The following is a 24,272-nucleotide window of genomic DNA, read 5'->3' as shown; positions in this document are numbered from 1 at the left end:
ATGTAGTACTTGTGATAGGGATCTGCAAGAGATGGAAGATGCAAGAAACAGTGTCATTACTTGTTTGTAGAAAATCTTTACCTGTGAAACTGGCATGGGGTGTGGGAAAACACATAATGTTAAAAACATGGAGCAGGACTTTGTGTCTCAGATCACTTTGATTTCAGTGCTGAGCAGAAAGCATACTGATCCAAAAGAAAGCAGCACAAGATTATAACTCACATCAGTCCATCCAACCTTAAAGCCCAAGTATACTAGCTGAAAGGGATAGCAGTACTCGAGTTGAATATCTGCTAGCACATCAAAGGTGGCTTCTAACCTGCAGGAACAGGAAGTTAACTAGTATGGCGCTTTAAAATGGGCTGAAAGTGCAACTCGTAATTGTAGAGCGAGTTTGTTAAAGCTTTTGTTTGGGATTTTTTTCCCTACAATACAACAGTTCTATATTTTAGTAAGAAAGGGGATGAATAATTTTAATTATTCTTTGTAACTAACAGGAAGAGTGGGATCTACGTACTTATGTGCTGAGTATGATGAATTAAAATTTCTCTCAAGGGCTAAAACGGTATTACACTGTGATTTCCAGCAACACTGCGATATTGGCATAGGGCTTAGTTAAGAGGGAAGCTCTGAATTGAAGCATCATTTATGATCTTTCTTCTCTGACTTTAAGCACAGCTGCCTATAGTATCTGTCCTGAGGCCAACCAGTTACGACTGGTCAATTGGTTTATGGGGTAAAAAAATCTGCGATATGTTGTGATGTTTAAACTGAAGTGCTGCTGAAGGGAAAAAAAGAACTAAGTACACTTTTTTTTTTTTAACCAGAGGTATGGAGAACTTGGTGGCTGGCTCGAACCTTCCTCCACTTTTTGCAGATGAAGATGGATCTAAGGAAGGTAGTGAAATAACTGTAACTGGGTAAGCAACTACTTCTTCCTAACTTTCAGCTGATACTATCTATAGACTTGTCAGGGAAACTGTTTCATTGGGAAGAGGGCACTCTAAGTAATTAAAAAAAAAATAGTAAACCAACAAAAAAAATCCTACAACACTCCCTTGGCCTTGATAGAACATTGCAGGACTCTATTCAGAAGAAACCAAGACTTTTCTGAACTGATGGAAATGATCACAAACTTTTCTTTAATATGTTTTATCTTTAGAAGTTTGCTTCCCTAGGATTTTAGTCTTTAAGACAGATTTAGACAGTGTGATGGGGGCAGGCAGAGAGGGTGTATCTGTTGGCTATACTGGTCCCTGACAAATAAATTATTTCTATTAAAGATATACTATTCATCACTGCTCTCTGAAAATCACTGAGAAACTGGTGTCTTTCATTTTTGTCAGACTGACTCTGCTTTTACAGACTGAAACAATGGCCTCTTTTAAAATCATAATGGCAGAGGAAGTTGTCTTTTAGGAATACATCTGACTCTTGCTGTGTTTTGATACTTGAAGTTTCTTTTCTGTTTTGTAAAGCACCAAGCAATAAAATTCAGACTTTGCAGATAGGTAAAGCCCTGTAAAAATGATATGGGCACAGTTACTTCAAGCAGGTCTGAATTTGGATGTCCATATCTGGGACTTTAAACTTGGTGGTGCCAAATGAGGTACATGTTCAAATTAGGTTTGTGTTTAAGAGGTATCAATGTGTTGAATGAGCTTTCATCAACTTCTGCTGCAAATGGCTATGCCACATTGAAGTTTTTCCTGTATGTCTAGTTTAGAAAGCTTCCCTGCTAAAGGATAACAGATTGGAAAGCTGAAATGTTCTTCAAACTGTAACAGTGGTTCTAAGAAACTGTGTTGTTCCATTTTCTTTTTGACACATAGCAAACGTAATTGACTTATGGGAGTGTGTATGCTTTGTTCCCTTTCTCCCCTATAATTGTTAGTAGTATGAACTCAATCTGATATCTGAAAGTCAGGCATGGATCTCCCCAACCCTTGTGTCTTTACCAGTAGTTATGCCACAATTGCAGGTTATAGTAAGTAGTGAAAATATTCTGTTCTCTATTTAAAGACAGATTTTCCTGTAAGCATTCAGCTAACAATTCTGTTAATATATCTCAATTTTCTATAGCTGTATTCTACATTAACAGGAACAATTATTTTGGATATTTAAAATTCAGCATGGATATAAACTGTAGATCTGAGTAAATGAACAAAGTAGACTTGAGGCATAGGCTGTTCTTACAGTAAGGCCAAGTAATCTTTACCCTGGCTCAAGAAGGGATTAGAATCTGGGATGAGTCCCAAAATCTTGGGTTTATTTGCCCACTGAGCACAGTGGTGAGAACGACTATGGGATTATTGCCCCAAAATATGTGCTTATCTCTGCCTGCCTGCCTTCAGAAATATTTCTGCATGCTTGTGTTTTTTGTGGGGTTTTTTTCGTGGTGGTGTTTTTTTGGTTGGTTTTTTTTTTTCCTCTCCAGACAGCTTGCCATTTCTTGGAGTAAGGTGGATTGATACAGTTCTTGTAGCAAAATTAAATAGTGGCCATTCAGGAGCCCATTGGGAGCTTGTCACATTTGTGCTTTAAATACCCACATGTATATAAATCATACACAAGGACAAACCTTTAAGTGTATTTGTGGAGAAATATATTAAATGCATCCAGAAAGGGGTATATAGGTTGAAGATGAAACCGTTCATTTTAATTTCCTTACAGTATTTTTGAAGAAGCATAGATTTGTGCTTTCTGATTGCTGATCCAAATGTTTGCTTGCTTGACAGTTGTTTGTATAATCAAAACTTCACTAAAAATGAAACAAAATCACACTTGAAAAATCAAACTGTCTTTGAAAGTCCATAGTAACTGTGGTAGTTACAGCAGTTGCTTGGATGGAACAGCCAGTTCTTCAAAAGTGACTCTTTAAAATCTTTTTTTCTTCTTGCTAGTGTAAGAACTGAATATATTTGCAATATTTTTGCATGTTTTAGAAGACTAGGGAGGAAGTGATTTAGCAATATGATGATTAAATTTTTTTCTTTTGATTTTCAGATTAGCTCATTCTGAGAGTTCATTCAGTGGTGGAACTTCACAGTCTGTGAATAACTCAGATTTGGTGGAGGATTTGTCACAGGTTCAGCAGCTGCAAAATGAGTCCTCTAATACCGCTGAAAACACTGAGCAGAAGCCTGAGGAGGAGGTGAGATGAAATAATAGTGACTTTTTAATGAAGCAGAAGGATGGAGTGTTGTCATTATAGTTTGCTTACCCTCTTAAGATTTTTTTTTTTAATAGAATGACAAATTTTCATCCATTTACCATTTTCATCTTTTGATTCCCTCTAGTTTCCTCCTGTGTTGCACAACTGCACACAGATAGCCAAGGAAAGCTGGCAGTTATAACGTACAGAGAACAGCAGGCGTGTCTCTAGCTTGTGATCAGCAGGGATCACAGACTGGTACTGCATTCAGTCTTTTTCTGAAGACTGAATGTTCAACTGCCACAACTTATTTTATCTTTTGTGAGTCAGGAAAGTGAGACCATTGTACTCTTCTGGGAGTAACTGATGTCTTTGAAAGCATTATGCTTACTACTTTAGACTGCACCTTGTGTACCGTTCTACACTGATTTTTGGTGACTAAATCATGAAGAACTTGAAGTTTGACAAGAAAGTGGTTTTGATTTTTTGATAGATGAATTTGATACTCCTGCTTGTAATTTATCTTCAACTGTGAGGTCCTTGTTTAATTAAGGAAGTAGTAAAATTCCAGAAAGGAAGCTAAAACTAACATGACGGCAGGAACATGTTGATCTGGGGAGAGATCAGAAGTACTGAAATAGTTGTATGTACGTCTCATAAGAAAATAGTTTTGTTCGGAGATTGCTATATCAGTAGTATGAAGTCAAGAGGAGAAGTGGTAATTGTTATTCCTGTGAGCTCACAGAGTGCAACAGGCAAATCATAGAATCATAGAACAGTTTGGGTTGGAAGGGACCTTTAAAGCCCATCCAGTTCAACCCCCCTGCAAGGAGCAGGGACATCTTCGATCAGACCAGGTTGCTCAGAGCCCTGTACAACTTGGCCTTGAATGTTTCCAGGCATGGGACATCTACTGGAGTTTGTTTGTCTCTCTATTGGAGGCAATTAGTGGGAATGAAAGCCTATAGAATAGACTAAAATAGAAAAGCCTATATACTAGCCTTTCACTCACATTTTGGGCACATAATGCATGTAGGTGAAAGACTTAGAAGGGGCAAAATAACTAGTTAACAATCAACTAATATGCAGAATTGCTCCAAACATGATATTGAGGCAAATGACTGGAGGGGAGGGTATGTGAGGGTGAGAATAATTAAAAAAAAAAACCAAACAAAAACAAAAAACCCCAAACAAACAACTAACTGAAAATATTTGCAGTTGTATTAACTCATGAAATTATCATTCTAGCTATCAGTCGTCATGATTTTACAATCAGAAGTTGATGCAAATACTATTTTATTGTCCCTATGGACGAGGAGATACTGCAAACAACTTTTCACAATGAGATTTCTTTGGCTTTGCTTAGAGAAAAATCATAGTTGCTCTAGAGTAAGGTTTGAAACTTAGATCCATTGAGCGACATACTCATGAAAATGTTTTGAGACATGAATATTTATTCCTTCCAGAGGTGGTGATGCTTTTCCTTCAATCTGATTTTTCTTCCATTTTCATTTTGCAGCAGCAAAGAACTAAACGAGGAGGCTGGGCCAAAGGGAGAAAGAGGAAGAAACCCCTTAGGGACACCAATGCCCCCAAGTCCCCCCTCACAGGGTATGTGCGATTCATGAATGAGCGTAGGGAGCAGCTTCGAGCGAAGAGGCCTGAAGTCCCTTTCCCAGAGATCACCAGGATGCTGGGCAATGAATGGAGTAAACTTCCTCCTGAGGAGAAACGGGTACCATTAAACTGCCTTTTTCTTCTTGGATTATGATTACTATTAAATGAGAATATTATTGTTCAGTCAGGAAGTTAAGATAGGCTTTTGATTAAAGTTGTGTTTAGAAATATATTTCAAAATAAGGGGCATGGGTCCTCCAGAGTTCAAATAATGATTCCTGCTGGGGCTGTAGCGTCTCATCCCGGTGTGACTTGAGGAGAACTGTATACTCCAGATAGTGCAAGAATATATTCAGAATGGAGGGGATTGTTCTAATGAGCATCCCATGGTTGATGCGATTGATCTGTGTGTAACTTTGTTATACCTAGCTCAGATACACTGAGACATGCCAGTTTCTGAGGCCAAAGCCATTGGAAGGATGGGGCAGGCAGTTACTCACTGTGGCTGAGAAGAACTTGGTGGAAACTAAGAGCTGCTTGAAGGATTTCACAGTTTCATTTGTTCTACAAACTCATCAATGTACATAAACATCTGATGTCTTAGAGTAAGACAAGCAGACCTGAAAGAACAGGTTACTGAAGGAGATGGTTAAAGTGAATAAAATTTTAGACAGTGTTGTAAAATATTGCTAGCCCTAGAAAGAAAGTTGAGATCTGTATGATGGATGGGACAGTGAAAGTTACATATTCTAGTTTCCACACAAATTACCTCAGGAAAAGGGGATTTTCCCATCTTTCAGTCAGAATGTGTTGTCTTCTAATTGGGACTACTGCAGCTTTCTGCACTGTCTGATACGTGAGTGAAGGCCAAAGCATTGGTGGATCTGGTTCTTTAACTCCTTCTGGAGTGGACCTTGTTATTGCTAATGGGTGTCTTGCCATCCACATCTGATTACCAGTTGGAGATTACAGCAAAGCAGTAGTTAAATCACAGTGTGACTTGACGCTGTTGTATGAATTTTTTGGGACATTCAAGCTTTTGAAAATACTTTAAGGATAAAATAATACTTTTAAGTGTTTATGATGGCTGGATGAAAAATAGTATGGTGCAAAACCAAAAAATTCTTTTTGTTGCTTTTTACAAAGCTTGTAGAATACAAGTTATGCAGAGATATTATAAAATGGTGCATAGGCATGGCATTTTAATCATAATGGAAAATGTACATCAAGGCAAAGCAGTTGATTTGGTAACAGATCTGTAGTGAGAATGATGTTTCTGCCCACTGTGAGGGGAGGAAGAGAATAAGGCATTCTGCCCCTCTACACCCTGCCTTTCACATATTCTTATCATGTCTGAAACAGATTTTTAACTTAGGAAAAATGAGACTGAGTTCAAATCTCTGTTCTTTGTGCTGCTTTTTAAATCCCCAGGGAATCTGTGCTTTTTTGAGTAAAGCTGTGAGTGTGTCAGGGAAAGACTGAGCACTTTCTTCCCTTCAATTTATCCTGCACTTTTTTATTAGGGCACTGAAGGCCACTACTGCTTCAGAGCCCACATCTCTAATACGACAGTCCAAAATTTTTGTTGAAGCTGAGTAAGCTTGGCCTTGGTTAGCTAACAGCTGTGAAGTCATTCTCCTGAAGTAAGCAGTGGAGTCAGTGTACTACTGTTGTGTGGGTTAGTATCCCATAATCCAGGGGAAAAGCATGCCTGACATCCCGCTCTTGTGGCTGATGTCCAGCAATTAGCAAACTAGCTGTCTGATATAAAAGCTGATGGGAAAGTCTCACACTTCCCCTGTTCCAGCCTTGCAGTCTTGCTACTTCCCTCTGCCTTTGGTGAGCGTAGGGACAGGTCATTTGAGCTGGTTGGACTGACTAAATATTCTTCCCCAGAAGATGACCATTACTATAGTCATAAAGCAAACACACTAATAATCATGCCTCTTGTTATTCCCCTCTATAGGGAAATATCTAATGAGATGGATAGATGTAAAGATTCTATATAGACTCTTGATGTGGAGAGCTAGAAAACCTAGGACATCTACTTACAGGTACTACAGCAGAACTCATTCTTACTGATTTAAAACAATCCATCCAAAACACAAGTTAAGGAAAAAAAAAAAACTTGTGTAGTTTTTAACTCAGTTACTGTACTCTTTCAGCAGCACAGTGATGGAGGTGGAAAAGAATTCATGTCTTACGGAAGAATACAACGTCCAAAAGCAATGCAAACCCAGCATAATCAAATTTGCACTCCAATCCGGAACATTAACAGTGTCCTCAGCAGGGTCAAAACAATATTGCAAATGCATGGAATTTATAACCATTATGTAGATTGTCATGATGGCTTAATGAAAATAAAAGCATACCAGGTGACTAAGGTTCACTCTGATTCAATACACATTTCCACGGAATTTTAAACTCATTGGGGGAAAACATTGGGAAGGCAGCTTTTTTTCTTGAAAGAATCCCACTAACAAAGTGTTGTGACCACTCCTTAAATGGTTATCAGTTCCCCTAAAAAAATTGTCCAGCTAAACTCATTCCATTATTTGGATGTGCGAAATATCTTCAGCCTAGAAAGTAAATCATTTCTTTTAACTTAAATGCAGATAGCTGAAACTGCTATAGCCTTTTAGGCTCTTTTATCTTTATGCTACTCTTTCGCAGTAGCCACGATGTTTTGTTCACCTCTCAGATGGGTGAAGTGTGTGGTTACGGAATGGTAGTACTTTTTGTCTGTAAGGGATGAAAACAAGAGTGTGTTGGAACCCCACTGTTACAGATCTGAACCTTAAAGCATGATCTGTTAAGGTGTTCTTGTTTGGCAGCATTTAATCACAGCCACAGAAAGACAACTCTTAAGTATTCTGTCTGTAAAATGTTTAGGTAATATTGAGCTGAGTAGCTCAGTAGCAGTTTATCTCTAGGTCTAACAAGAAAGAGTTAAGAGTAGTGATTTGAAGATGAAAATGAGGAAAAAGGAACACCAGAATACAGTAATTTTATCCAGAAATCTTATGTCTTTGCATCTCACATACATTCTCATTGTTTCTTCACTCCTTTCCTGTTTGCATAGGTGAAATGGATCAGCGCTTCATCTGTCAAGTTGTTTTTCTTCCCTTCCTCCTGAAGGGGAGGAAACTTCCTGAAACTCTTGGACTTTTTTGTTTCAGCGATACCTTGATGAAGCAGATAGAGATAAGGAGCGTTACATGCGGGAGCTGGAGCAGTATCAGAAGACTGAAGCCTACAAAGTCTTCAGCAGGAAAGCACAGGACAGACAAAAAGGCAAATCACACAGACAAGGTATTGAATAGGACAAAAATATGTGCCTAGATAGAACAACAGAAGATTCCCAGCAAGTCATGTAGCCTGACACTCATTTAAAGCGTTTGATTTAAAGGCTTGTTAAAAAGTGAATGTGTTCTTTCCATGGCATTTGCATTAGCTGTGTGTAAAGTGATTAGATTTATGTATATTTCACTGTATCTAGGCTGATTGGAGGATACGTATTAAAAGCATCAAAGATAGACACAGCTTCTATGTGACTTACTAGGAAAGCTGTGCAAGTTTTCTGTCTATAACTGTTGTGTAACTGCTTTAATTCTTTGGTTCTTGTTTTCTCAAATCTTGTGTATTTTGGGGAATTTCTTGTTTGTTTTGTTTTTTCTTTTTCAGATGGAGCAAGACAGCCAGCCCATGATCATGAGGTAAACCTGTTTGTTCTACCCTTACATCAGCCGGTAGATTTTCAGATTATGAAAGTTTCTAGTAAAGTCAATAAAAGCAGTTTATTCCAATTGAAGATCCTAATCAGAGGTTTAGAGTATTAATTCTTCCTCTTCCTGTGCAGTTTTTGATCAAAAGTTAGAAACAACTGAGTACTCTTATGCTTACATTACTATGGTGAATTACTAAATTTAATAAGTCTTGGGCAAGTCCAAATGATCTCAGATAAAGTAGGGGACACTTAAAACATAGATCTGTTTTGTGATGTTAAATAAATGAATGGCTGCAAGTCAGTATAATTGAGCCTTTAAGTATCTGGTATGTTAGAAGTTCAACTTACGAAATATTTACTTTGAAATTTTTCAAAGCAGAGAATATTAATTATTTGTTAGGTTAAGCATAGAGGTAAAACTTAAAAATATCTTGAGAATTAAATTAAACCTTCCAAGTTAGCACCTTTAGGTTGCTGTTTTGAGGTACTGATTTTCTGCAGCAACATGAATGCTTGTGGCTTCCTTGCGAAGCAAATGGTTGAAGTAACCAAATAATTGGGAGATCTCTGGCTTAAACCTCCTGCTGCCCTCCCACCTCCTTTGCATATGGAAATACTGGAGAAGAATAATAATATCTCGAGATAAGAGGCCTGTGCTTTAGTTGGTGAGTCGTATCACGGATCTTAAACATCCTTGCTGACTATGGTATCTCTCCCCTTGCAGTGCTGAAACTTTCTCTCTCCAGTTGTATTACCCAGGGCCGCAGGCTTCTTTCCTGGTTACCAAACGAAAAGCAATGAAAAATCTTGTTTATGTGCAGCCTCTTCACTTGTAAGCAGTAGGCCTTTCTGAAAGATGTTTTTCTTTGTGAGGTTTTTTTGCCTTGGGAAGGCAATCAAGTTGCTTTTTAATGTGTTCATTACAGTAGTGACAGGGCTGTGCACTGCTGAGAGGCAGCTCCTGGTCTTGTCTACTTTGAGGAAATAAGTTTCACTTCCAGGAAAATGCTTTGGTAGCATGTTTACGATATGTCTTTTTATTAACTCTTAAGGGAAGTACTTGCAGTAAGATTAATCCTTAGGGGTATGTGGTCCCCAGGATTTCTGACTCAATGGTCACTGGATCTAAGCTTGTCTTTAATTGTACAAGAACAGATTACTGAAGGCTTCACGTTCTAGGTTGACTGTGATGTTTATGTAACGTTTAAATTATACAGGTGGCAAACTACGAATTCAGAGTCTTGCCTCTCAGCTCTTTAACTCAAGCTATTGTTGCTGAAATCTCACACCATAAATGCAGTTAAAAAGGAGTCCTCTGTACCCTGTGGGGCTTTTAAGCTTCATCAGGTAGTTATTACGTAGTTGAGCTAGCGACATGTTAGGCAGGCATCCTCTTCTGAAAGCCTGTGCCTTTGCTTAGCATTTTTCACCTTTATATTATAAAATTCCACATGCTTATCACTTTTCACATCTTTTCTGCAAAGAAGTATTATAATCCTGCCCAGGCAAGGAACAAGCAGAAATTATTTTGATTGCTTTTAGAAGTATATACTCAAATTGTTACTGGAAGCAAGACTAAAGCTTTTTATTGTCTTGCTGCTTTCTCTTATCCATATTGACTATTATTATAGTGTTTGTGATTAGTAGGTATGACCTTATTATATTATTTCTTCAGAGAATATAAGAACATAAGGTCAAAGAAACCTTTCCTTCTCCCCTCGGTCCACTTAGGTGTTCATGATTCAGTTTCTGTGAATCAGTGTTGAACTAATTTTAAGTATTGTGTATCAAGATGCCCTCCAAAAAGTATCACAATGAACAATTCAAGTACTACTTCCTGCAGAAGCTGGCAGCCCATGGCTTGGATGGGTACACTCTTGGCTGGGTAAGGAGCTGGCTGGAGGGCCGGGCTCAGAGAGTGGTGGTGAATGGAGTTAAATCCAGCTGGCTACCGGTCACAAGTGGTGTTCCCCAGGGGTCGGTGCTGGGGCCTGTCCTCTTCAATATCTTTATTGATGATCTGGATGAGGGCATTGAGTGCACCCTCAGTAAGTTCGCAGATGACACCAAATTGGCTGGGAGTGTGGATCTGCCTGGGGGTAGCGAGGCCCTACAGAGGGATCTGGACAGGCTGGAGAGCTGGGCTGAAGCCAACGGGATGAGGTTCAACAAGACCAAATGCCGAGTCCTGCACTTCGGCCACAACAACCCCAGGCAGCGCTATAGGCTTGGGGCGGAGTGGCTGGAGGACTGTGTGGAGGAAACGGACCTGGGGGTACTGATTGATGCTCGGCTGAGCATGAGCCGACAGTGTGCCCGGGTGGCCAAGAAGGCCAACGGCATCCTGGCTTGCATCAAAAACAGCGTTACTAGCAGGAACAGGGAGGTAATTGTCCCCCTGTACTCGGCACTGGTGAGGCCGCACCTCGAGTACTGTGTTCAGTTTTGGGCCCCTCACTGCAAGAAAGACATTGAGGCCCTGGAACGCGTTCAGAGGAGGGCTACGAAGCTGGTGAGGGGTCTGGAGCACAGGCCTTATGAGGAGCGGCTGAGGGAGCTGGGATTGTTCAGTCTGGAGAAGAGGAGGCTCAGGGGAGACCTTATAGCTCTCTATAACTTCCTGAAGGGAGGTTGTAGTGAGCTAGGGGTCGGCCTTTTCTCTCGTGTAGACAGTGATAGAACTAGAGGCAATGGTTTCAAGCTGTGCCAGGGGAGATTCAGGCTGGACATTAGGAAATATTACTTCTCGGAAAGGGTAGTCAGGCACTGGAATGCACTGCTCAGGGAGGTGGTGGAGTCACCGACCATGGGGGTGTTCAAGAAACGTTTGGATGTTGTGTTGAGGGATATGATTTAGCTGAGAACTATTGGTGATGGTTGGACTGGATGATCTTTTAGGTCTTTTCCAATCTTGATAATAATTCTGTGATTCTGAATTCTAATTATAATAAAAAATAACAAAAGGATGAGGCTTGGGAAGGTGAGAGGAAACTTTTAATATGTAGATATAGCCATGGAAAATATGGAGACACTGTCTCGAAGTGCTCATCTCTGGGCATGAAATAGAACATTTTTCTTCCTCCAAATCCTAGTTTCACAAATATGACACATAGCAATATACACTAAAACTATTAATTGTCATCAGCTTCTTTCCTCAAGCTGCTTGATTTGGAGTAGGTCTAGCTTCATGTAGTCAGTTGCACAACGTCTTACTGGCAAGATTTCAAAGTTTTATACACTTTTGTCAGGGAGATTAGGCATTGCTTGGTAGTATCTACATCCTTTGAAGATAGGGAAATAGTTGCCGTAGTATGAACACAGAAGAAGAAAACCATCTACTCTGAGAATATTTATTATATCTGTTCCTTTTATTGTCTGCACCTGACCATACAAGGAAGGATGTGCTTAAACCACCCAAAATCTCATCTTTCTCTTTATTGTACTTCACCATGTCTCTGATTTGTTCTGGAACCTTCAAAGATCAATCTTGGTTTTAATAACTAGATGAGAATGGTATCTTTTGCGTGCTGGGTAATGTATTCTGTAATGGAAGAGCACTAATAGTTTTCATTATCACTCTTCTGTTTGGTAGAATTTCTTGGTTTCCTTTCAGAAGCTGAACAGTTTCATCTAATTGATTTATTTTTTATTTTTTTTTATTTTACCTGAAGAACATGTATCCTAGGGCTGCAAATAGAATACCCTCTCCTCTTCACAGTATGCTCTGCTCCACCATCTATTCCCTAGGAGCCAGCGGTGATCCAAGCCAGTTCCTCTTTGCACACAGGTGGCAATAGTAAGCATGAATTAGAACATCTAGGATGGATGTCCTATAAGTGTTCTAACCAAGCTTCATAACTGCCAATGTTTCTTAGTGCATATTAATGTTGAGATCCTAGATTTTGGGGTGAAATTAATTCCTAGTCGTCTAGGGAGCGTTCAGACAAAATGAATGCATTACGCACACTTCAGTATGTCACTTCTTGTTTCTAAACATGTACTCTCAAGACTTGTTCCTTATAGTAGCAAGTATCAAAACTTCAGTGAAGAGCACATGTGATCATGAACCCCTGGTGACACCTTACTGTGTCTCTCAGAGCTGGGAAGATTTGTTCCTCCTCCTTCTAGTCCCGCCTGTTTCTAGGGCATCTTCAGTTGATTCAGGCCGAGCGACCTTTGAGTCCTCACTCAGCAAATACAGAGCTTCCCAGCTGTAATTCTATCAGACAATAAAACTCAGCTTATATTTTACTTTAAAAACAGTCAATTGACAGTCTCCTTGGGTAAAGTCAGAGTATCTGAAGTTCCATCTACTCTTGTCTGTCTTGGTTGACTGCCAAATGGCATTCAGCTCACCCCATCTGGCCTCTTTGTGACAGATGCCAGTATGATACTGAGCTCAGGTGCCAGGATCCCTTTATCAGCTGTTAAACGTTTAGGTTGTCTGCTGGGTACCAAATCATGTTTGACGCTACATAATTTTGGAGGATGGTACGCTATCAGCTGAGGTGTTTGAGAGGTTTGAAAAGCTGTTGTTCTGCACGGAGATGCTTAACTTTGTTTCTATATTAGCTAACAGGTTGACTGTAGTTGCTGCAGTTTATCAACCCAGATTTCCATTGGCTTTGGCACTAGCAAAGCAGGCTTTAAAGCAACCGTTAATTCCCATTGATTTTTGACATGCAGAAATGGTGACTGAAGGGTGTAGCTGGTCAGTGTTTCTGATATTACCTTACCTCTGTATGAACACAATGGCTACAACAGCAGCTTTTCCTGTCTGTGTATTCCAAAACTATCCTCTTCTGGTAGTTTTTTTCCTTAAGTCAAATTAAATCTTTTAGGTTTTTTTTTTTTGACCAAGTTATAGAGCATTTCCTGCTTTAAAAGATACGCCTTGCTTAAAGCACTGTGCAGCTCCCATTTCTTTTGGAGCTGAAATGCACTGCTCTTCCAGCTTGGAACAAACAGGGGGAATTGGTACGCTGTGGAAAAGTTGCTTGTTTTTCCTTTACCTGTTCTTTTTCCTGTCTGTTTTCACTACCAAAGTGAAAAAGAAAGACAAAGAACCACAAAACTTACAGCACATTTTGCTCACTTTATCTCCGGTTTGTTGATATTCCTCTATAGACTATTTCAGAATGTGCCAGTTGGTTGTTGATCAAATGCTTTCCAATGGAAAATATAAATGAATTCAGATAGTTTTGAACCTGAATGATTCTGATGTGTGATGTCATTAGGGTGAAAGGGTATATTTTAGTATGTTATATGGTATTTCTTGATAACGTTATTTGGCCTTTATTAAACCTATATCTTTAAAAGCTGAGGCCTACCCTTTGACCTTTCTTGGTAGGAGCTGGAAGTGTCTTCAGTCCATCCAGCTATCTGCCTCAGTTTTTGTTCTCCCTTCTCTTTCTATTTTCTTGATCAAAACAATTTAATGAATTCCTGAAGACGAGCAGTATTTAGGTATGTGTTACTCTTTATTTTATAGAAAGAAGCAGATACAAAGGAAAGATCTGTTTTTGATATTCCAATTTTCACAGAAGAGTTCCTCAATCACAGTAAAGGTAAGTTAAACTTTTGGACGGCCACCTCTTTGCTCTTTCGGTTTTGTTCAGGTGCTATCCAGCTGAAGAGTCCTTGTGCTTTCCCATCTCAGCTCAGGTAATGAATGACTTGGGTGTAGCTGGTCAGTGTTTCTGATATTGCCTTACCTCTGTATGAACACAGTGGCTACAACAGCAGTTTTTCCTGGCTTTGTCTTCCAGAACTATCCTTTTTGGAGAATGTTTCTGATGTTTAAGCTCCACTTGCTGTTATTCCAGCCATTCCAACCTGGACCTGCTGTTCTGTAGGATTAAGCAATACCTAAGATACATTATGATGATGATTCAGGCTAGTTAGCAGTATTTCCCCCTGCCCCCGGATATGTGGAAGATTCCACTGATACATTTTCTGTTACTTTATTTGGTTTTCATGGCTGCATGTCCCAAGGATTTAGGACTTTTTGCCAGATTTCCTGGAGACTTTATTGACTGAACAGACTTCAAACTTAGATACTTTTCCTGATGATCAACAGAAATGTATTTTTGTAACTGTTATCTTGTCTGTAGGCCTCTTACCACTGCTACTAAGCTATGTCATACTGAATGCATTTGAAATCAATCTTGCAATCTTCCTTCCTAATCAATTCCCTTATTCATTTACATTCTAATGCTTTGAATGTCTTCTAATTAGTCTATTTATCTAGAAATGAAGTCTATTTAAGTACTAGTGTAGGCATTATTGATGCTCCGCGATACAATGCTTTTTCATCTATAAACCAAAACTGCACCATTTGTAATTATCAGTTGAGCATTCTAGAACACTCTGCTTCATTGGCTACCACTCATAGATCCGTTTTTTAATAGCTTTTTGACGATATGGGAATGGGTTGGTATTCACAGCACGTGAAGCTGAGCTGCGGCAGCTGCGTAAATCCAACATGGAGTTTGAGGAGAGGAATGCTGCTCTGCAGAAACATGTTGAGAGTATGCGTACTGCAGTGGAGAAATTGGAGGTGGATGTGATACAAGAGCGTAGCCGCAACACAGTGCTGCAACAGCATCTAGAGACTTTACGCCAAGCGCTCACAACCAGCTTTGCTGGAGTCCCGCTACCAGGTAAGACTTTTTTTTTTTTTTCTCTCCCTTATGACTGTCTGATGTGTTAAATTTAACTTCTAATGTTTATACCATATTGTATTTACAACATGTGGCCTGCTGTTGTAGTTCTGTGATCTTGGCTGTTTCTGAGCTTTTGTTGCATTAGATAATGAAATCTTAAAATGCATGCAGGGGAAGGTCCGTGTCAATACTTCATTTCAACATCGTGGTTTTTTTTCTTACTACTCTTATTCTTCTTTTCCTAATAAAGTGAGACGTGTTCAGTCCTTGCTCTCCTTCACTTGTTTTGTGAAAATGTTACTAAATAGAAAAGACAGGACCTGCAAGTTCCTTGATTAAAAGAAGGGCTTGTGTCTGTATTGTTAGATGCCAGGGAATCCACTTAGATACTATGAATGCTCAGCTGAAGGAGTTTGTTATAATCAACTATGAGACTCAAATCAAAGAAAATCATGCTTCATTAGTCCTGATATCCTTGGAACTACTCGCTTTGTGGAGTTAGGAGGACATTGTTTTACAGAATCTGTCACAAGAGGTGGTGCATGGCAAAATCACCTCCTATAGCAATTTGCATGTTGGCACAAATTGCCTTTAGCAGTCTTAATTTTTTGGAATTGCTGCGGTCATCTAAATATTCTGTGGGTCATTTTACTATGTTAACTATAGGTAGCGGGGAAACACCCACGATGGAAACTATTGATTCCTACATGAATAGGCTGCACAGTATTATTATGGCTAACCCACAGGAGAACGAGAACCTCATAGCCACAGTCCGAGATGTGGTAAACAGGCTTGAACGCTAGTGATGAGGTAAGTGCTTGCTCTTGGGCTGCTTTTGTTGGCATCTGCTCTGTACCTCTGGCACTTGTTCTAACACTGATTCCTGTGCTGATCGCCGTAGCATACAATCAAAGTTTTCTTCCTTGAAACCACAGGAGCAGGTTGATTTAATGAAAGTAAGTGGGATTTAAAATATGCAACAGCATTAAAGGGTTCTGAATTCCCCTTAGTTCCAAATCTTTTATATAAAGACATAAATAGCTGTGTGTCCTATTATTCCTTGTATTTGTGTAAGGTGAGTAAGAATACTGACAGAATGGTGTGAAAAAGAAAGAACAATTATTTACATTTTGGTATCAGGGTGACTAATTTAGAAGACAGTTCCTTTCTTGAGTTAAGTAAATCTGAAAAGTTCTGCATTGATTTTAGAATCTGGTGGTCACAGAGAAACTTTTTGTCTCAGGTGAACTGATCTCTGTTACAGACTGAAAGTACCCTGCAACTACCTGCTCTGTAGCAGCTGTGTCAAGATCTTCTGGTTATGAAGATTGAAATGTAAATGAAGCGCTGATGTGTGGTTCAGGCTATATGTAGCATTTGCTGAGACACTAATGAACATGTGGCTTATGCATAGCTTATTACTGAGCTCATGATTGTGTATTTTTGCTTCTGTTTAACAGCTTAGAAAACTATAATAAGGAACTGAGTAGAAAAACAAATCAACAAAGACCTATCAATCTTTCTGCATTACTGTGCTGCTTTGCATTTCCCACACCACTTCCTCACTTCCCCCAGGATGCACAGCACTAGGCAGCCATTAGCAGTTGCCTGCTTCTGATGTAGCTATGTACCTACCTGGGTTCTTTAGGCATTTATTATGTAGAGATCCTCTGTACATGTCTTGAATAGTGTTTAGAAATGCAAATAAAGCTGCGTTGTGCCATTTGCAAATATGAAGACGGGGCTTTTCATCCTTTCTGATCCTGACCTTTTGTGATACTGTGTAGAACAGCTAATTACACGTTCCCCATTATAGCGTGGCTTAAGCTAAAAGATCATTGTCCTTCCAGAGGGTAGCCAGATGGAACGGACTATAGTTCCAAGAGATGACTGAGCTCCCAGCAGAATAAAGAAGTGCCTTTACTGCTGCTATTTATGAAGGAAACAGCTTGTCGATCCAGGTCTGGGATTTTTCAGTAGCTCATCAACCTCCTCATTTTCACATACTGTTTTCAATTAGCACTTCTAAGCTCAGAAGGAGAATCAGGGGATGGGGAGGTTTTACAGAATGTGTAAGAGGGAAAGCAGTTTCTCTTCAATCAGTTATTAGAAGGGCATGCCAGGCCCTGAAACAGATGTTTGTCCTTTAAGCACCTTGCCAGAAAAATCGTATCTCAAGGGTACTAAAATCTAGACTTTGATTCTCATGTCAGGCAGATTCTTATTTCCTAAACGATGGACACTTTCTGTATTCCTAAAAATGCGCCTATCTTTTTCTTGAATAAACTAGATTCAGCTGAAATTGGTTTGAAAAAAGTAATTCTTGCTTTAGGAATCCTCTTTCCACTTTATAATTGAAAAATAAGACTCTATTCCCTTCTTCCCTCTCCTGCCAATACCTTCCATCCTTTCAGCAGCAAAACTGTGAGGCAATTAAGAATGTGATTAATAATCACCTAGTTTCATCATGTAAGTGTGTGCATGTGACTGGATAGGATCATCAAGTAATTCATAGGGCTATTAATTACACTGACATTCAGTTGGCAATGACTGTTTTTTGACAAAATCTTAGAAAGGAAGAAGGTTGGGCTTTATTTGATGTAAACCTAGAAAAAAGCAGGACTTCCCTAGAAAAGGGGGAAGCTTTGGATAGAAAGATTCAGCTGGCATCTGATAAATTGTATCAACAGACTGTCCTTGTCATTGTCCCGTTGTTAATATGCACATGAGGTATATTCTCCTAAATGTAATGTCTATCAACCAAATGGTCTGTTTGAGCTTGAGACGCACTCCAAGTCAATTTCATAGAAAAAATCTATTTATTGTGATACTCTTGAAACCCACGGTACTTCACAGAACTGCGATGGTTTTTGGTGGTTTGGTACATGGCATTTAGAGACCACTTGACTATACTAGTGAATGTTTTTGTTTTTCTGTACTGCATGGTAGGAGAACTTCTTTGTGCAAACAGTATGTGAGGAGAAGAGGAAGTTTATCATTATTTAGCACTGTGTTCTTTGGAAGCAGGAATTCAGTTACGATTCTGTCTCTATAGGCTTCTTTGCTATACTCCTTAATACTGTGTTTTCAGATAAACCATCCGAAAAAATGTCACTGTGCCTATTTAATCCTGGCAGATTGTAGTCTTCTAACACTTATTTTTCTGTTCTGTCTGCAGGTCTCATGACCCAGGGATGCTTTACAAAATTTTTTTGGCCAGTGTGGAATAAGAAGCCATGAGTGAAAGACTAGGGGTGGGAGGCAGAATTGCAGGTTTGTCCTGGTCCCTGCCTTTGTGGTTTGTCAGTGAGAGAAACAGATCAATGCATTAAAAGGTCTTAAGAAGCCACGGACACCACCCACTAAACATTTGGAACTGTCCTCTGTGTAAACATTTAAGAGCATGCAACTTCTGTGCAATCTTCGGTTTCTTATTAATTTTGCTGGGTGTGAGGGTGCGTATGTTCTGTGGACTGGCTGACTGTGAAGATGAAATCTCGCAGTTTGTGAAATGAAGTCAGCCTACGTGTTGTAGTAATAACTTTGATGTGTTATATTGCCTACTGTCTTCTAGTGTCTTTTATTTTGTTTTCACGTTTATCTTCTGGGAATTACCTTCCTCCACTTTAGTTTTCTGCTTTTGATCTTGTTATCTGATACTTGCAGTACTGTATAGCAGCGCTTGCGTTCTCTGCTATAACAGGCAGTCTTCCTTGGTGCACTGTCTTGTCCTACCCTGACTGCTGTGTTCATATAAGCTTTTCTTAAGCAGAATCTTGGTTTTTTTGTGTTAGCCTGCAACTTCTACAGTGTGAGTTTGCACCCTGCTGAGAGACTGGCTGTGGTTGGTGCTTTGTGACTTTATTCTACTATGAGACAGACTTCCTCTCTCCTCTCTCTCTCTTCAAGGACCTCTCTTGTGCATAGCATCCTGCTTTTCTGTGAAAGTGTCCTGTTATCTCTTGAAAAATGTTTGGTGGATCATTTTGCTACTGCACAGGTCAGTGGTAGTCAAGATAGAAAGTGAAACGTTAGTTCTCAGTTAGCAGGGAAAATAGGAATCTCCAGTTTAGACTTAAAACACAAAGCTTGCCCGTCCTCTGATACATTGCTCAGTCTACTGCCTTGATTTTTAGAGAATGATCTCATGGTGAGAGCAGTGTGCTATAAAAAGAGAAAATGGGCAGGGGAATTGCAGCTTTTTTTTTTTTTCCCCCTCTTTCCTTCCCCCTCCTGAAATCACAGTGCTGGGAAGCAATATGCCTGGAAGCAGCGCATGTATTTTTGCATGAATTATTAGAGCAGAAAAGGTTATTAGCAGCTAGGTCCACATAGCAGCCCACAGAATTTTACTTTACAGCCCGTAAGTGCTTTCACCCTTTGTACAGTTAAAGTGCAGCCAGTGGAGCCTGTAGCATCCAGCATATTACATTCCAGTGTGACATAAATGGCCTTTCACTTCCATCAGGTAGAACTCTGCATGCTGGTGTCTGTAATCTTGCTGAGCTATGCTGCACCTCCTGTCAAAGATGAAGGCACCTACCGTCTGCACTAACTTAAGCAAATCATTTGTTGCCCTTTGGTTCCTGTCAAATTGTCAATTCAGACTTTGGCAGAGGACTTGTTAGGCTTTATAGTAGTGGTTGAAATGCTCTTTCTGCCACATGACAATCGCCTTGCTCCTCCTTAAGAAATCTTTGATTGCTCTGTTATGAATTGGAGATCACTTTCATTACTGGAGTGCATTGCAGTCAGCGTCACTTTACTGTATCGGTAACACAAGTATTTGAAGATTAAAAAACAGTTTCTTCTTTTCCCATGCTGTACACATGGACTTCATGCTTGCTTGAAGCCATCTCCAGGTCAACACCTTGTATGTCAGGTCTCCGCTTACTCATGGGCTTATTGCTGTAGCCAAGCAGCAAGGATTTCCATGTAAATTCAAGTCTTCCTTCAGGGAGGAAACTCCTTTCTCTTGTCTTCAGTCTCATTTTCAAGACTTCACAAAAAGGAACCTCAGTTTGCTGCATTGACCGCCATTTTCCTTAGCATGGATGAGACCAACAGATGTTGGCATGAACATTTTTAGTGGATTCTATAACAAATACTGTGTGGGGGAAAAAAACCCCTACGGGTTAATAATGTCTCCAGAAGAAGCACCGATACCTTTGTCTCCTATGTGTATCTTGTTTTTTAGAATTGATGATAGTTGACTTGAAGTGGCCAAAATGCACTGCATAGCCAAAAGTTGATTTACAAAATTCTGAAGTTCAATCTGTGGCATTTTACCTAATACCTGGAGTTGTATCCCATAAAGACTCTAGAAATTGCTCTGTAATATGATAGTAGGATGTAATTCCAGGCTGTGACATACACGTACCGTAAATAAGGTATGGGTGGCTGCAGGCTGCCCCTGCTTACATAAATTCAGTGCAACTATCAGCTCGTGGCATGCTGCTAATACATCATTCTGTTGAGTAGCATGGAAATGTTATGGGATAGGAAATTTAAGGTGATATGATTAGCTGGGGGCTGACAAATCTTTTGCTTTTTCCTCACAAGGAAGAAGGGGAGGTGGTATACTCAAAGCATCTGGGAAAAGAATGAATTCTTGCTCACCGGTGATGTGACAGATGATGTTTTGTCTCGTTAAGAAGCTCCTTATTTACATTGATTAACCCTATAAAAATGGATTTTGTCTTTCCAATGTTTTCTGAGTGTCACTTCAGTTTACATTTTTCAGTGTTGGCTGATTTTAAAAAAGGAAAAAAAAATGAAGTGGGTGTTGAGAGTGGGATAAAATGCTTTTGTCACTTGGAGAAATGTTAAAAGAAATATATGAAAACAGAATCCGTTTGCTGGATTAATGTGTTCGGATTTGTTGAGATGCCAAGTTTTCTGTACAATGTTTTTGTAATTAAACTTTGGAGTTCCTTTGTTTTTAAGAAGTTGATGTGCTTGTTTGAGATTTGCTTCATTAAAATTGTTCAACATTGAATCCACTCTGATTCAATTTTAACTGCATTTTCATTAAAGAACTATTACTAGCATTGCTCTCTTGTCTGAGAGATTTTGGCAACTCCACATTAACCTTTGAAAGGATATAACGTGCCCCTTCTCCCTCTGCGTCCTAAGCGTATCTCCCTCCGAAAAAGCTAAAGGAAGTAGTTATTATTTATAGTGATGAAAACTTCAGAGATCTTTGTTTATAGCTAATTTTTATCAGGGCCTTTCCTGTCATCTTTATTCCTCAGCTTCATTAACTTTAAAAATGTCGTGAGTCTCTTTCCCTCAGCCCCTTTTTTAATGTTCTTATCTTCCTTTGTCCTTCCTAATTTCCTACCACCATATTTATTTTCTCTTCCTATAAGAGCCTTCTGTGTCATACCTATTGCCCCTGACTTGGTTTTCTTTTCCCCTATTACATTTTTATCATGTACCTTCCCTTCAGCTTGCTGAGTATGGAGCGAAAGTGTAGGCCCATGAAATTTGTACTTTGAGCACTAGACCCTCTGTGGAGGAGTTTGGATGACTTCTGCCTGCACTGATGTGCTTCCTGAGGTCACAGTGCTGTAAGCAAACTGTGTCTATATGTTACTTTTGTGGTCACATCTTGTTATTTTCATTGCCAAATTAATGCCAACAGGCTTGGTAGCTGCTATCTGGGACAAATTGCATGTTTAGATTGACAATGCTTTGGAGATTTTGTAAAACATCAATTATGAAATAATAAAGGTATTAAAAATAGAAGGAATATAGGGAAATCTCCTATGGGAGAATAGCTGCCATGTGACACTGGCTAGTCCAGAGTTGGAGAAGGTAAGAGCAGAACAGGTGCATGCCTGGAGGAAAAAAAAATAAGAACAAAGCAGCAATAAGTTCATTCTAAGATGAAGATCTCATTCCTTTCTAACCTGTGGTGCTGTACATGGCGTCAGGAGCAGATGATGGTTGATCATGCTCAATTTTAGACCGTGTAGTGTCATATTTCCACTATTTTTCTGTTTGTTACCACCTGTTTACTCTGCTGCTGGTCAACTGGACTGATGACTAATAATCATTTAAGGGAAGTTAGGGGGATTTGAGGGCTTTGGCTCTTTTAAGAGGAAAAGGTCACTTCCTCTTTCCTCAGACAGGTTCCCGTTCATAATGTGTTTGGAATCTGAAACAGGTCAGTTTTTACTCTTTTGCTTCAGTTCAGTTGTGTCCGTCAGAGGCAGAAGTACACTCTGCTTCTACCATAGAATTTTTCTGCTTGTGAGCCGTGAATAGTTTTGCTGCTTCTTTCATCATTGCTCATAGTATTGAGATTTTCTTAAACTTAAAATTTTTTTTTAAATGTATTAATGATTTGCCATCTTAATTGCAGAATCTCTGGATTTTGCTTGTATTGTACCGTTTTGGTATGTGGTAAAGTATCCACATCCATTATGTAATAGAAGGACTAATATTTATATAAGTGATTCATGGGTTATTTTAATAAACCTGTAATTATGCTATGGGTTTTTGGTTTGATGGTTTGTGTATCTGAAGATATAAAAATCTGAGTTTGTGAAGGTTTGAAGCTTAAGTCTGTATCATTACTAGCATATGGAGACCTGTGCAATGCAAGTTTTTGCATATTTGTACCAAAGTAATAACAAACAAATGCAACTGGGTCATTTCTCAGCATGATTTTGGAGAGCAGCAAGAGGAAAAGGCTGTACAAATCATACCAGACATGAAAACACACAGCTACTCTAAAGTTTTCTGACTTAGAGAAGAGAGGTGTGATGCTGATGGCAGATACCACTGAACTATGGCTAGTGTGCGATCTCTATTTCAAAGTTATGTTGGGAGGGAGATGGGATGAATCATCTACTGTTTTCTCATTTTCCATCTTTGGATTAGGCTTCACCCCAGTATGAGGACAAATGCAAGACAGGTTTATTATGTTTGTGTCTATTTGTAGCCACAACAGTGTTCAGACAGCTCTGTAGCTTTGAAAATCAATGTTTATTTAAAATTATATTTGCATGTGTATTGCAGTAAGGGAAACTTAGTACTGAAATGCCATCAGTTCTGTGAATTGCTTCATGAAGTGCTGAAGTAATAGTTGAAAACATGTGCGTAGAGGTGGAGAAGTAGAGAAATGATAGATGAGAAGGAATTGCTTGTTCAGTTTAGTGGAGAATTGGGTGATGTGAAAATAGTTAAATTAGCATTTTAGGTCCTGATCCTGAAGTGCTTAAGTATGAGGTCAACTTTATACTTGTGAATGGTTCTACTGAGTTAACTAGACTTACACGTAAAAATTGACTCTCCAAATTACTTGCCACATCACTGTTATAGATAAGCAATAGAAAGAAAAAATAATGAAGCACATCTTAAAACAAAATTCTTGAGGAAGCATGTAGTCTTCAAAAAATATCCGGAAATGCTTATTTAATGGGAATTTGTTTAAGAAAGTACTGAACACAGTGCACCCAGTTAATGGAATTTGAAGCCATTGCGTGTTGCTCACCAGGTACACTTTTCTATTTAGAATGCTGCTTTTCCTTCATCTCCTTCATGCTGTGTCTTTATATCCAGGTTTGTATCATGAGAAATTAAACCCCCATCCTCCTCTACAACTATATGTAAATAATTAAATTATATCAGAAACTATTCTGTGTAGTGAAACTTCTGCTCCAGCTTGCATGCTTTAGGTAAAGAGAACATACTCTCTTTTTAACATGATAAATAGGTTCTCCCAATAAAGTGCAGGTATCAGCACATTTTGCTGATTTGTTAGGCAGGTTGCTTGTGGCATGTGGAAACAAAAGTTTCGATTAAAAGAGCTGAGAAGCGCTCTGGTTTTAATAAACAGAAAACCTTTGTTCTCCTGTTGATAACTGGAAAAGATTCCAGCTGGTCACAAGCGATACCGTTTATAAGCTTTAGGAAAAGTAAAGAATTTAAAGGGAATTTTGAAGAACATAAGCAGGATATTTTTCCAGACTTAGTATCAAGCATATGTTTAATTTGAATATTGTAAGCATAAATATTTAAGCAATTTGTTAGAATTCATTCTTTATGCGCATATCTGCTCAGGCCTGGCAACAGGGTTCTGGTGCTGATTTACCCTTGC

The 24,272-nt window shown here is 39.2% G+C and overlaps 1 protein-coding gene across 9 annotated transcripts in view; it reads left to right on the top strand.

The window, feature by feature from the left end:
• HMG20A (high mobility group 20A) overlaps positions 1 to 21,213 on the top strand; it is a 44,130-nt gene extending 22,917 nt beyond the window's left edge. For 7 of the 9 annotated variants that reach the window (XM_086757114.1, XM_086757111.1, XM_086757110.1 and 4 more), the window contains 9 exons: positions 828 to 920; positions 3,007 to 3,154; positions 4,674 to 4,889; positions 7,951 to 8,083; positions 8,456 to 8,487; positions 13,990 to 14,065; positions 14,945 to 15,160; positions 15,830 to 15,973; positions 18,342 to 21,213. In XM_086757114.1, coding sequence (XP_086613240.1) covers positions 832 to 920; positions 3,007 to 3,154; positions 4,674 to 4,889; positions 7,951 to 8,083; positions 8,456 to 8,487; positions 13,990 to 14,065; positions 14,945 to 15,160; positions 15,830 to 15,966 — 1,047 coding nt within the window. In that variant the 5' untranslated portion in view covers positions 828 to 831 and the 3' untranslated portion in view covers positions 15,967 to 15,973; positions 18,342 to 21,213. Of the gene's footprint in view, positions 1 to 827; positions 921 to 3,006; positions 3,155 to 4,673; positions 4,890 to 7,950; positions 8,084 to 8,455; positions 8,488 to 13,989; positions 14,066 to 14,944; positions 15,161 to 15,829; positions 15,974 to 17,013; positions 17,125 to 18,341 lie in introns of all 9 variants that reach the window. The other 2 variants (XR_015259879.1, XM_086757117.1) reach the window with 2 other exon arrangements.
• Positions 21,214 to 24,272: the final 3,059 nt, after the last annotated feature.

This window comes from Chlamydotis macqueenii, chromosome 12 (genome assembly GCF_036417535.1).
Source record: "Chlamydotis macqueenii isolate bChlMac1 chromosome 12, bChlMac1.mat, whole genome shotgun sequence".
NCBI lineage: Eukaryota > Metazoa > Chordata > Aves > Otidiformes > Otididae > Chlamydotis > Chlamydotis macqueenii.
Note: the sequence above shows the minus strand (reverse complement) of the source record. Positions and strands in the feature narration are given on the sequence as shown.